This window comes from Microchirus variegatus (genome assembly GCF_963457635.1).
Source record: "Microchirus variegatus genome assembly, chromosome: 18".
Taxonomy (NCBI): domain Eukaryota; kingdom Metazoa; phylum Chordata; class Actinopteri; order Pleuronectiformes; family Soleidae; genus Microchirus; species Microchirus variegatus.
Genome location: NC_139819.1, coordinates 3,971,675 through 3,985,801, shown reverse-complemented (window position 1 = coordinate 3,985,801; position 14,127 = coordinate 3,971,675). Strand labels below are relative to the sequence as shown.

At 42.0% G+C, this 14,127-nt stretch overlaps 1 protein-coding gene across 1 annotated transcript in view; it reads left to right on the top strand.

Moving 5' to 3' along the window:
• Positions 1-7,555, top strand: part of LOC310939898 (GDNF family receptor alpha-2-like) — a gene marked incomplete at its 5' end in the record, with an annotated part of 107,759 nt that extends 100,204 nt beyond the window's left edge. Inside the window, one exon of the mRNA XM_083904755.1 lies at positions 6,843-7,555. Coding sequence (XP_083760881.1) covers positions 6,843-6,980 — 138 coding nt within the window. The 3' untranslated portion in view covers positions 6,981-7,555. The remainder of the gene's footprint in view (positions 1-6,842) is intronic.
• Positions 7,556-14,127: the final 6,572 nt, after the last annotated feature.

The window sequence follows — 14,127 nt, the reverse complement described above, 5'->3', positions numbered from 1 at the left end:
CCAACATATACTTATTATATTAACTGCTAAAGTTTCTCCCTTCCTGTTTCTGTGTAACCGATAAAGTTTGACTAAATGAGTGTGTGCGTATATTCCATTATGGTGCATTTAAATTGATGCGCATGTGTTGCCTCCACACATACTGTGTGTGTGTGTGTGGGTATTGGCTGCAGACAGAGATCTGGACTCATGTCAACAGGCTGCTGCCACACATCACTGCCCTTGCTAATTAATTGGCTTTTAGTCGCGGATGTGTTTGGTACATTGTCAAGCTACCCAAAGCTTTTTCCCTCCTATTTTGGCAACTGTCACTTAACCGTTTCTTTGCAGGGTTGCAGAGTGTGCAGACTGCACTCAGTGCTGCACTAACTGTGGCCATTTTCCCTTCCTCCTCCTCCTCCTCCTCGTCTCCTATAGGTGAAAAAGAACACCTGTCTTGTTAATGTACTTCAGCACAATTTTCCACCTTTCATTATTTATATTCTCCCTCATGCGTCGCCTTGTTCTGTGCAGAGATGAGATGCTGCGAGATAACAACTTCTATGTATAGGGAAATTGACGAAAGTGCAATCTCTCCGAAGGTTGCGTTGGTGAAAATGGGGTGAGGAGATGGCGGCAGCGGTGGAGGAGGTGGAGGAGGAGAAAATGTTTAATGTTCCCCCCGTGATGTGCTTCTGCACGTGCCACAGCACACGGCTGCAAATGGTGCTTTCCCAAATTGAGCAAGACTATTTTATCTCGCAGGCAAAAACTGGTTCCTGCGTTGTGTGACATGAATCAGGGCAAATTGAAAAAGTGCTCAACATGTTAACAATTCCGTGGTAAAAAAGTACATAATAACTCCATTACAATGTGGATAAAACAGGAGACCAAAGGATTTAATAACTGTACTGTTGTGTTCTGTCTCCTCTTTGACGTTATTATCGCCGAGGGTGGGGGGCGTTGTTTACTGGCCATGTTTGTGTGTTTGTCAGCAGCAGAGTTTCAAAAAAATAAAGGACAGATTTTCATGAAATTTGTGGGAATGCAGGTTATGAGCCAAAAAAATAAAGGAAAGAAAATGCTTACATTTTGGTGGTGATCTGGTCACACATCTGGTTTCAGGAGTCGATTGATACTGTGGGAAACGGAGCTGCCTCAGTGGAGGCTTTTCGCTCTGTGAGGGCTTTCTCCAGAGTGTGGTGAACCACTCGCAGCTTCCTCTCAGATTATGTAATGCACACTACATAAGTTTAATTTATCTGCTGCACAGGGATAAACAATGTTTTTGGTTTGTTGTCGGGCGGGCCACACGGTTGATGTAGTGGTTAAGCGCTCTCTTGCTTTTGCAGCAAGAAGATCCGAGTTTGTTGGCTTTCTGCTTGGAGTTTGCAAGACATCCAGATTTGGGGATTGGGCAAATTGGACACTCTAAATTGATGAGTGGATGGTTGTTGTTTGTCTCTATGTGTGGCCCTGTGATGGACAGTGTAGGGTGTACCCTGCCTATCGCCCTATGTCAGCTGAGACTGAATGGATGGATGGTTCGTGTACAGTCAAACTCTTTAACAAGGGGCCTTTCCAACTGTTCTTCTGTTATGTTTGACTTCTGCTTGTTGTAATTTATAACTTACAAGCTAACAAGAGACGCTGACTTCCCTTAAGACGCATTTCCATCGAGAGGAAGTTTGGTTTGGTACAGTACCCCTACCGTTCCATTCTCGACGCCCTTCCCTTTCACATAGAGTGAAATCGTAGGGTAAGGTCAGGGTGGAACTAGACCGGCCAAGCTGATTGAGCGACAGAAAAACGTCCCTCCCGTTGTTTCTTCAACGCCCGCCGTCTATTCTCGTACAAATCTTGACATCTTGTTGAGGCAAACAGCCACAAACGGATCAGGGGGAAAACAAGCTGCTGGATGTCCTCCTTTGTTGTCTGTAGTGTCGTGTACACGGTCACAGCGCACACACCCTGCCTACCAAGTGAAGATGCTGTTCTCGCAAAGCCTGACCCAGGACTTGACCATTCCAGAACCGAACTGTACCATCACGGAAACACAGCACAGAGAAATCAGAGAACTGGTTTGGATGAAATGATATCAAAAATCTCACAATATGGCACTAATTTGGTAACAAGTCAACCAGTACTGTATTTGTTGCGATATTGTGACAGCGGTAAAGATGTTAGCGGCTCCATCCGTCCACGGTGAAAGAGATTTGCTCTGATTGCTTGAGGCAACTGTGTAACTGAAGCCTTTGTCTCTTTGCTGCTGATAGTGTTTGACGGAAGTTTGTCCGTGATGGGATTTGACAGTTGGCCTCCAGTTTGTTTACCAACCAAACAAATTATTTGTGGACCACTACAGAAAATGGCCGTGTCTGTTTTTGTCTGCATAGTCATACATATATTTGGTAAATGGGTTAGGGTTAGGGTTAGGGTCAGAGTTAGGGTTAGCTCCAGGTCTGGTTTTAGCTCAACAATGATAAGACAATAAAGAGCAAATAAAATGTCCATGTGAAAGGGAATCGGGCTTATAACTGGATGGTTGCTGGTTCAAATCCTGGGATAGGTCAAGGACCGGGGTGATCAGATAAGTGCTGACCACTGCTGGTTTGTATTAAGGATGTTTTACATGCTGACCCTAAATTCACAAATCACAGCTTAAAGCAGGAGGAAAGTATTTCTACATCCACATCACATCTTTGAGAACGAACCAAAACAAAAATGATGTACTTTCCAATTCCCCCCCGAGTAAACAAATACCTTTTCAACTATTTTGTTGAAACATTGAGAAATCAAATAATGCCTGGGTAATATATTCCATGCCAGTGGTGCTTGATAAAGAGCTGTCCCCTGTTTTCTATTAGTTCTACAATGAGGCAATGAAAACAGGCTGTGATGATGATACTTTATCTTGCTAAAAAAAAAAAACAGGTTACATTATTCTCCTGTGTGCTTTGTTAAGAATGTTGTGCAAACAAAAATAAATCCCAGAGATACTTTACGGCAACGTGACTTTGTTCTCACACAGACGTGATTATCGTACTCGACCGTCAGCCTGTGATCTCTGGAGTTCTCGTGCTGAGAAGTTATGGAAGAAGCTTTTGGCCTGACTGCACTTTTTTTTATTTTTTTTTTATTAATTCATATTTTTGTGATGAGTTGCCGAGTGGCTTCTCATATTACCCGTATCCCCCTGACGTGGAGGTCACCACAGTCCGGCAGTGTCTGCATATTGTTGTTGTGTTTGTCCGTCACCTTTTCTCTTCTCTTATCTCGTGACACGGGTGAAAAAAACAAAACGATTCTCCTTTAAAGAAGATTTAAAGGTTGCTGGAGCGTCTCTATCGCTCTTCTACATCTGTGCTTTCACCATTTTCAACAAAAGAGGATGATTTTCGATCCAATAATTATTACATTTTATGTCGTCTTTCCATTAGGGCGCCAACGATTATTTGATTAATCCATTATGAACTATTTTGGTAATTCATTATCTGGTTTTACAGGGGTTTTTTTCCCCCTAATTTTCAGCTTCTTAAATGAATATTTTCTGGTTTCTTTGCTCCATTTGACAAAGGAAATCATTAAAATTGGTTTCAGACATCTGAGAACATCATTTCCATGTTTTGGAAATCAATTTTATGGACCAAACAAGACCAAACACAAATGATCTACTGATTAATTATGAACATAGTGGTTAGCTGCGTCTCTGCTCTCCATTGCTGACATTTAAAATCCCTCGCTTTTGTTTTTAACTCTCTATATCTGTCATCTTTTGTCCCGATAAAGGACTTTTGGTAACGCTTTCTTTTACAGTCCCCTAATTACCTGGTATTTAGCTGGTAAATTCATGGTAACACTAAAGTGTTGCTAGGTAATTACCAAGGGTAATAAGATCAGTAAATACAGTGAAACCGTTGCCAAAATACTGGGTAATGCACGGTAAAGTACTCGGTAAGTAAAGTAAAACTGTACTGTAAAAGAAAGCCAAGCTTGTTTCCATGTAATTACACACATTTTTAGGGTTAGGTTTGTTAGATTACCCCTTGGGTAAATAGCTAGTAATTAGGGGACTGTAGGTACCTGCTTATTACCAGTTTATAACCCAATAATACACTTACATTTACCATAGTTTTGCCATAGTTTAGCTGTACATACCTTCTTATTAACAGCAGTAATAACACGCTATAATTAACTATATAGTTACCAGGTAAATGCCCAGTATTTTGGCAACAGTTTCACTGTATTTACTTTCTTATTACCATTGGTAATTACCTAGTAACACTTTGGTGTTACCATGAATTTACCAGGTAAAAACCTGGTAATTAGGGGACTGTAAAAGAAAGCGTTACCGGACTTTTTTTTATTTCAACCTTCTGAAACTAATCAGTGTCAGTTGAAAACGTCCGTCGGTGCCTCGCGACGGTCAAAAATAAAAGCCTGTTGAGGCGAGGCATCGATTCCACGCGCGATAACACGATATTCTGCGACGCGACCGCGTCGATTCTCCACCTTTTGACCCATCATCGCACTTCACAGTTGACTTTTCACTTCTCGCACACTCCGACAAAACACCCACTGAGTGCGAGAAAAGACACAGATGGACAAAAAAAGAAAATATCCACATACTCCTGGACGTATTAGTTGGACGCTGTTGATGCCTGGTCTGCGTCTGTTGGTGTGTAAATATTGAAAGAAAACAACAGCAGCTGCTGACGTGCTTTAGCTTCATAGCATGTGTTTGTTTTTTTTTTTTCTCTCCTGTAAATAAAAGTTTGTAATATAAGCTTTAAAAAGTGTTTAGAGACTTGCTGGCGTGACCTAAAGGAGAACGCTTTTATTTAGTTGCCAAGTTGTTTAAGAGAGCAGAGAAACTGCACATTGTTTAACCATTGGGTGGATCGGACACTTCACGTTCACGCCAAAAGGGGGTTTTCTACCACCTGGAACCTGGTCATTTACAACTCGCAACTCTGACTCTCTGGCCTCCTTTACACCTGGTTATTAGAGGAGTGGAGTTTTCCGTGATCGGATAGCGCTTCACCTCACCTGGTTAAGTTAGTGAAGTGTCTTAGATACACACATTAACACAGGAAATATGTTTACGTTGCATTATAAGTTGGTGTCCACTTATATATTGTAACTAGATACACATTGCCCATTGATTACGTTTACGGAAGTTGTAGGCTTTACCTGAGGCATTGCCTTCTGCATTTTCACCATAGTGTATGCATAGGTTAGGCAGTTGTCCTTTGATGTGTTCCCTAAAGGGTAACTGACGGTCAACTGGCTAAACAAGGGCGTAAGGTGAGGTATAGGAGGAGGAGCGGGTAGCCTTTTAAAAGTGGCATCTTGCTCAGGGAAAATTAGAGCTTCTTGGGTATCTGGCTGAAGCTCTCCCAAGTGACCTGCAGCGCTTGGAATTGACACTCGACTTGTAACGAAATAAAGATCTCTTTGTTTGGTGAAAAGTCTTGTGTCACGGAGTCTCATTCTACATCATCATCTCATCACCTGGTGTTCTGAACAAGAAGGAAGCCTGACTAAACGACATTAGCATGCGTCTCTGGCGTCCACATCAAGATCTGATTGCGATCTGATCACGGTCCATCAGTCCAGGGTAGAACCCTGCCTTTTCGCCCTATGTCAGCTGAGATCGCCACAGGGCCCAACGCTACCGATACAGCTGTAGAAGACGGATGTGCAAATGAAAATGGTCTGTTTATCAGCGATATCTTCAGTCCTGGTCCTGGAGACCCACTGCGCTGCATGTTCTAGACTAGATTTCCTTGCTCCAACACACTTGGTTCAAATGACCAGGCTTCTACAGAGCTTGTTGATGAGCTGAACATTTGCAAGGAAACTTCTAAAACATGCAGGGCAGCGGGTTCTCCAGGACCAGGACTGAAGAACCCTGGTCTACAGACTTCCCTCGCAAAAATCAACCCAGGACTGAGAAGGCAGAAAAGGGCTCCACTGTCAATCAAAAACAGGCTCCACACTTTTAGACACTTACCTCCGATCGTCACGCAGAAGCCCGGCGTCCACGCCCCCGCCCTGCTGCTCCTTTGACTCCCAGAGAAGCTGAGCTTCCGTGGTAGTGATGTTTCTTGCCTTATTTGTCCAATCACCACAAAAAAAAAACCCTATTATGTCTCGAACAGTTGAAGCTGAGCTACGGGAATACGGAAATCACGTAATACTACCCGCATAGCATTGCGCGGTTAGCATTAAAGGTGCATTATGTAATAAATCTAAAGCAACTGGCCGTAAAAGCCTCCTAATATGTCACAGAGACTCAGGAATAATGTTCATATAACAAACTGAACTCACCAACAACAACAGTACAGAAAAAAAAACATTTGCAGACTGCAAATCATGTTTATGTTTTGAAATCAGGTTTTGGCATGTGGCGCCACCTACCGCCGTCTACCAATCATTGCAGTCAGTAGAGTCTCGGCTGCCGAGCAACCACGGGTTGCCAGTTACGTCAAAAAACGAAAACCTAAAAGACCTCTGTATTTTGAATTTGAATGTAGTAACCGTTTTTGGCCACATTCTTACATATGGCACCTTTAAGCACACCTTTGAAACGTTTTAAAGCAATCACGACTGTTCGGGATCCAATTGTAACGCGATCACAGAAAAACGCCTTTTAATGCCAGGTGTAAAAGAGGCCTCTGACTCATGTTCTGACCTTATCCAGTCTCACCTCTCAGTTGTCCCCTCCTCCTCCTCCTCCTCCTCCTCCTCCTCCTCCTCCTCCTCCTTCTGTAAATGCCACCACAGGAGAGCATTATCTGAGTCACCATGTCTAACCTTTTACTCATTCATCTCCTCTCTCTCTCTCTCTCTCTGTCCAGTATCCTGAACCCAGAGACGGTGGCATTGGCAAGACCCACGGCCTGCAGGAGGATCACTCAGCCTGTCTGCACGCCAACCTCTGGGCTCTGCTCCCCGGCCTGGTTCTGGCTCTGGCTCTGGCCCAGCATGCCTTATAGAAGCCCGCGGTGGAGGAGGAGGAAGAAGAAGAAGAAGAAGAAGAAGAAGAAGAAGAAGAAGAAAAAAAGAGGTCATCCACCCACAAGCTGATCCTAAAAGCAGAAGGTGTTATTTCTGTGACTGATTTTAAGAAGACTGAATCTCCGCGGCACTTGACGTACGATAAAAATGGCATTTATGAAACTGCAAGAAGGAGACAGGTAAATGTAGAATCGTTATTCTTTTGTTTTTATCTTTCTTTTTTTAAACGACTGTGAATTTGTTGTTCATTTGGTGTGATGTTAGGGGCGAATACCACAACTGTGATAAAGGACATGGCTTTAAAGAAAAAAAAAATAAAGAAAAAACTAAAAAGGACCCTTGGTAGCAGAGGCCTCGAAGGCCCGTGCTGTGCAGGAACGAGCCTGGACTCTGATTGACTCACCAAAACACGGAGGACCCGAAGCCGAGCGCGAAGCAAAGACTACTTTTTTTTTCTCGCCGAAAAAGGAACGACGACGTGATTAAAAAGAGCCGACGGAGGAGGAGGAGGAGCTGTTGTTGTTGTTACGGGGGAGCGAGCATGAAGTAAATGGAACGGAGTGAAGGAGAAAGAGAGACGTATATTTCTGCTATCAGTCACACTTTCTTTTGTCTTGAATTGGTTTCTCGATGTAATCTTCTCTCGGACAAACAAAGGACAGAAAATTCAGGGGGGGGGGGGGGGGGGTTTGGGGGCGGGGGGGGGGGGGGGGGGGGGCGGTGGGATAGTACATTCTGTCTCTTCAACACTAGTGTAAACTCTAAATTGTACTCAGTGTTCTAAGTGTTGGTATAGTATCTGTGACCATAATAAATCTGCCGTACGAGCGCTTTCATCCGGGAGCGAAAATGAAAACTTTCGGATCAGCGACGCTAACGGCGAGCGGTTCTTCGTTCGGTCGTTTGAGATGTCGTTGTCGATGACTGTGGGCGTTTTCCCCGCGCACATGTATATTTCTGTCTCTGTGTATATAAATAGTTTTTTCTTTTCTTTCATTCGGCCGAAACGATATCCACGGTTATCCTTTGAGTGGACGTGACGTGTATATTGAGTTTGGAAGAATCTACGTCATTATTATTATTATTATTATTATTATTATCTGCGTTTATATTTGCCCGACCTGAGGTTCAATCACAAAGAATGTATAACAGGGATGAGATTAAACGAGCTCAAACTGCTTGGAAAGCCATAAGCGTTGTCTGTTGTGTGTGTTCACGTTTGTGTTTACATGTGTGGGAGCAAAGGAGCTTATAAGGGACCGAGGGTTAAACGGTCAGCAGAGGTTTATGATGCACTGTTTAATTTCAAGGTTGTTGGGGGAGTTGTTTTTTTTTTTTGGAGAGTAAGCAATGCCATTAAGTTGCTCGAATGTGTAACGTTGAAAAAAAATATATTAATAAACTTACTTAAATATAGGTTAAGTTTCCTTCATCAGAAAAAGACTCATAACACACACACAGGTGTTGATTTTTGACGACAACATGCAGTCGCCATGGCATCGCTTTAATAAACATATTGTTACAACATTCATTTCAACCAACGGTTGCATTCTTTCTTTCCGACATCCATGATTCTCATGATCGTAACTCTACAAACCGATTGTGATTTCTTGTGAAAATTTAAAAAAGTACCCGAAAGCAGAGAAATGGATCTTTGTGTGTTGTAACAGTAGCTCTCAGCTGTACGACCGTCCAATCACAGACAAGAATCACTTACCGTAATTTCTGAACGTTTGAATAACAGTTAGCAGATATTGAAAACTATGGAATTTAATTTAAAAAATATTGTATTTAATTGTTTGAAAATACACTTGTTTGTGGTTTTTTGTTTGTGGGCGGGCCTTCTGAAGCTGATTGACTACTGAGTTTTGGTGCAAAAATGGACTGGAAGTTGCCGCGGTCTTGGAGTTGCTGTTCATCTGGAACTCGTTTTCCGTTGACATCCAATAAAATAATTGTAAATATCTAACGTCTAAACATTAGATGTTTACATTTGTTTTGTCAGATGTCAACGGGGAAAACCTGGGGAACGAGTTCCAGACGACAAACAAAAAAACACTGCACAAAAAACAAAACAGGAAGCTCAAAGAACAAGTGTGGGTGTGCAAAAAACAAGGGAGGGAGGGAGCGCAAAGAACAAATAAGGGAGTGCAAATAACAAGTGAGAAAGTGCAAAAAACAAGTGAGAGAGTGCGAAGAACAAGTGAGAGAGTGCAAATAACAAGTGAGGAAGCGCAAAGAACAAGTGAGGCAGCGCAAAAAAACAAGTGAGGGAGTGCAAAAAACAAGTGAGGGAGCACAAAGAACAAGTGAGGGAGTGTAAAAACAAGTGAGGGAGCACAAAGAACAAGTGAGGGAGTGCAAATAACAAGTGAGGGAGCACAAAGAACAAGTGAGGCAGCGCAAAAAAACAAGTGAGGGAGTGCAAAAAACAAGTGAGGGAGCACAAAGAACAAGTGAGGGAGTGTAAAAACAAGTGGTGGAGTACAAAAAACAAGTGAGGGAGTGCAAATAACAAGTGAGGGAGCACAAAGAACAAGTGAGGGAGTGTAAAAACAAGTGGGGGAGTGCAAAAAACAAGTGAGGGAGCACAAAAAACAAGTGAGGGAGTGCAAAAACAAGTGAGGGAGAGCAAAAACAAGTGGGGGAGTGCAGAAAACAAGTGAGGGAGCACAAAAAACAAGTGAGGGAGCACAAAGAACAAGTGAGGGAGCGCAAAGAACAAGTGAGGAAGCGCAAAAAACAAGTGAGGGAGTGCAAAAAACAAGTGAGGAATCACAAAGAACAAGTGAGGGAGTGCAAAAACAAGTGGGGGAGTGCAAAAAACAAGTGAGGGAGTGCAAAAACAAGTGGGGGAGTGCAAAAAACAAGTGAGGGAGCGCAAAAACAAGTGGGGGAGTGCAAAAAACAAGTGAGGGAGTGCAAAAAAAAAAGTGAGGGAACACAAAAAACAGGTAACGAAGTGCAAAAAACAAATGAAGGAGTACCAAAAACAAGTGAGAGAGTGCAAATAACAAGTGAAGGAGTACCAAAAACAAGTGAGGGAGTGCAAATAACAAGTGAGGGAGTGCAAAGAACAATGTTTTTTGTTTCTTAAAAAGTGTGGTTTGAGAATATGGACACATCTAATTCCATAGAATACAAAATGAAAGTTAATTTCTCTCTGAAGCACTCACTCACTCACTCACTCACTCACTCGTTTCCATTTTTGACAATTCTACAGCCATAAAAACAGAATATTATCATCACGGCCGTGAGAGGGTTAAAAAAAGGGGGGTAAAATGAAGACAGAATTCATTGTGTATTAAATAATTGATGTCGCCAAAACTGAAGCCGAGGAAGTATGAGATGGAAATTGCAGCACACCACCAGGGGGCAACTCCGCTGGTTGCGAAAAAACAACTCTAAAAATACGCTCCGGCTCCTCGCTTGATTTATAACACAAGTTATTTGCTCGTTTCTGCTCTTCTACAATAAAAGATGATGTCAGTTTTGTTCCTATTTAGAGGGAAACGAGGAACACGAGAGGAAAACCTCAGGAAGAAGATTCTTCTACCACAGGACGGACCGATGTGCAATAAATGTCATGTATGTGGTGATGTAAACCTGTTTCTCACATTTATGACAACAGTGGTGGTGGAGTTGCATCACATCCAGAACTTTCTCAATGGGGGGGGGTCAGGGGGACCCATGCTCCCTGAAGTACTCTTTCACAATAAGAGCCTGATGAATCCTGGCATTGTCTCGCTCTTATTATTAAAGGTGCCGTATGTAAGAATGTGGACGGTTACTTCACTCAAATTCAAAATACCAAGGTCTTTAGGTTTCGGTTGTCTGACGTAACTGGCAACCCGTGGTTGCTCGGCAGCGGAGACTCTACTGACTGCAATGATTGGCGGACGGCGGTAGGTGGCGCCACATGCCGAAACATGATTTCAAAACATAAACATGATTTGCAGTCTGCAAAAAAAAAATAATTCTGACGTAACTGGCAACCCGTGGTTGCTCGGCAGCTGAGACTCTATTGACTGCAATGATTGGTAGACGGCGGTAGGTGGCGCCACATGCCAAAACATGATTTCAAAACATAAACATGATTTGCAGTCTGCAAAAAAAAAAAAAATTCTGACGTAACTGGCAACCCGTGGTTGCTCGGCAGCGGAGACTCTACTGACTGCAATGATTGGTAGACGGCGGTAGGTGGCGCCACATCCCAAAACATGATTTCAAAACATAAACATGATTTGCAGTCTGCAACAGATTTTTTTTTAAATCAAATATTTTGTCTGTACTGTTGTTGTTGGTGAGTTCAGTTTGTTATATGAACATTATTCCTGAGTCTCTGTGACATATTAGGAGGATTTTATGACCAGTTGCTTTAGATTTATTACATAATGCACCTTTAAAACAAATATTTTTTTGTGAATAATCACTAAATCCCAAAGAGAAAATGTCAAACATTGAAAGAGTGTATATAAGGCATTTCGTGTGTCGCCTCAGCTGCTGCTTCAGCTGCACGTGATCAGCTTCATCAACACCTCAGTCCACTGCAGTACAAATACCAGGTGAATTAAACGCCGACTCTTAAGCCAGAGTCTTAAGTCACCGTGTAGTTTTAGTGCACACGTCAAGGCCAAGTGCGCCGACTTTGTGCGTTTGTTTTCCCTGTAATCACCTGCTCGCTGGTGGAGCTTCTTTTTTTTTTTTTGCTCATTTTTGCTCTTCCAGAGCCTCAGGTCCACGATGTCAGTCGTGCTGCCAGAGCCGCTCAGTCCCACGGTTACTCTTCTCTGCCAGGCTGTGGTTAAGCCTCGTGTTCTGCTCGGCGGCGGCGGCGGCGGCGGCGGTGGCGTTTCCTCCATTTTCAGCTGTCGGCTCGGTCCAACCAAACAAGTAAGAAAAAAAACTCCTTATAAAGTTGAAATGGGGTTGGAAAGGCGGTGTAATCTGTCAGTGGTGTTGCAGCTCCACACACACACACACACAAAAGAACCTGACCACAACAGTGACCATTTACAGGCTGCACAATAGAGTTTTAGTTAAAAATTAGTATGATTTTGAAAAAAAAAAAAATTATTTTCGCTCACAGCCCAAAAACACTTATAAATGTGGGGGGAAAAAAAGGTATAAATGTAACCGTGAAAAGAAAACCTCACTTTATTCATGAATGAATGACACATTTTGACAGCGGTGAACTTCTCAGGTTCACTCGGCTCAATTGGACAAGTGTTCGCAGCTGAGCTGAATCACAGGTCACATGACCTGAGTCAGCAGCAGCAGCCTTTCTTTTTTTTTTTGGGGCAACACTTGAGTAGTTTTTTTTTTTTTGACATATGAATTATAGGCACAGGAAAACAAAAACATACAGTGAGCCAAAAAAAAAATCAACTTTTAAGCCAAAAAACTGACTGAAATTTAAAGGTGCCATATGTAAGAATGTGGCCAAAAACGGTAACTACATTCAAATTCAAAACACGGAAGTTCTTTTTTAAGGTTTCGTTTTCTGACGTAACTGGCAACCCGTGGTTGCTCGGCAGCTGAGAAATCTACTGACTGCAATGATTGGTAGACGGCGGTAGGTGGCGCCACATGACGCCAAAACATGATTTCAAAACATAAACATGATTTGCAGTCTGCAAAATGTTTTTTTTTTAATGCAAATATTTTGTCTGTACTGTTGTTGTTGGTGAGTTCAGTTTGTTATATGAACATTATTCCTGAGTCTCTAAATGATGGCGTTTATCAGTAAATAAAAGATACCGGAAGATGTTCACAGCATCTATTTCTTTAAATGTTTAGTTTATATGAAAATAACTAAAAAAAAAATTGGACTTTTTGTGTATATTTAGATTTTTCTTAATCCTTATCCTTTCCAATTATGATCTATACTTCAAGCACACAGTCCAATTTTATGGTGTTATATATTATTATATAAAAATCAGTTAATATGACTAAACGATAGTGAACAAATGTTAACACTTGCATAGTTATACATCAACATAAATAACAATTTACTCATTAAAATTAACAAATTAACACTGAGTGCAAATACTGACATATTAGACCTGTACGCTGACACTGAATACTTACACTTAAAATGTCACTATATTGTTATAAATTACCTGCTACACTAGGTCAAATAATAGTGCATATTTAAATGGCTTTGTTTTATTCCCTGTAAGTATTTTTTATAACTATTTTATATTATTATATTAAATGACCTTTTCACCGCCCACCTGTAGTACCGTCACGGCGCCACTAGGGAGCTGCGGAATCCCACTAGACTCGCACAATTGCGAAACGGGTGAATGTCATTTGGTGCAGTGTTGTAAATTATTATTCTGGGAGCATAATAATAATAATAATAATGAATAGGACAGATAAACAGAGTTCTCGTGGCGTCTCATGAGAAGTGGCCGCACTCAAGAATAGTGAAATTAAGAAGTGTGTGTGTACTGTGTGTGTACTGTGTGTGTACTGTGTGTGTACTGTGTGTGTACCTGACAGAAGTGGCCTCACTTCACACTGTGATGACTGTATTTACTGTGCACAGCAGTGCATGAACAAACTGAACGAGAAATAAAACTCAAAATAACACGCGGATAAAAATGATGAATGGCTCCTGTTTTCCTTCTTCAGTTAAAGACATATATTTTTCAGTGTGTGTATATTCATACAAATTCATCTGTTTTTTTTGAGTGTCGGCATCGCAATCACTGTCTCCGCGGAACTGTCTGTGTCTCCAGGCGTCAGTGTTTGCGCCACGTAAACGAACGCTCCCCCAAACCAAACGTCTTCATGTTACCGCCTGATTTTTTTACTTTAAAGCTCACATAGAGTGGTCCTGTTGCACATATATATATATATATATGTATATGTATGTATATATATACATATATATGTGAGTTATGGAGGTCTACTTACATACATTAACTTGTTTTTATGGTCCAAAACCTCCTAGTTGCTGTAAACGAGCCGACAGAAAGCCTCTTTTCTGACGGTGTTTTTCTGCTGCGAGATTTCAGAGTGAACTTTCACCCCCTGAAGACAGAGTGTGTTGTGATCGGCCAGTACTATCCAGCACATCCGCTCTCAGAAGCGCAGCGCCCCCCTCTGGAACGGCGG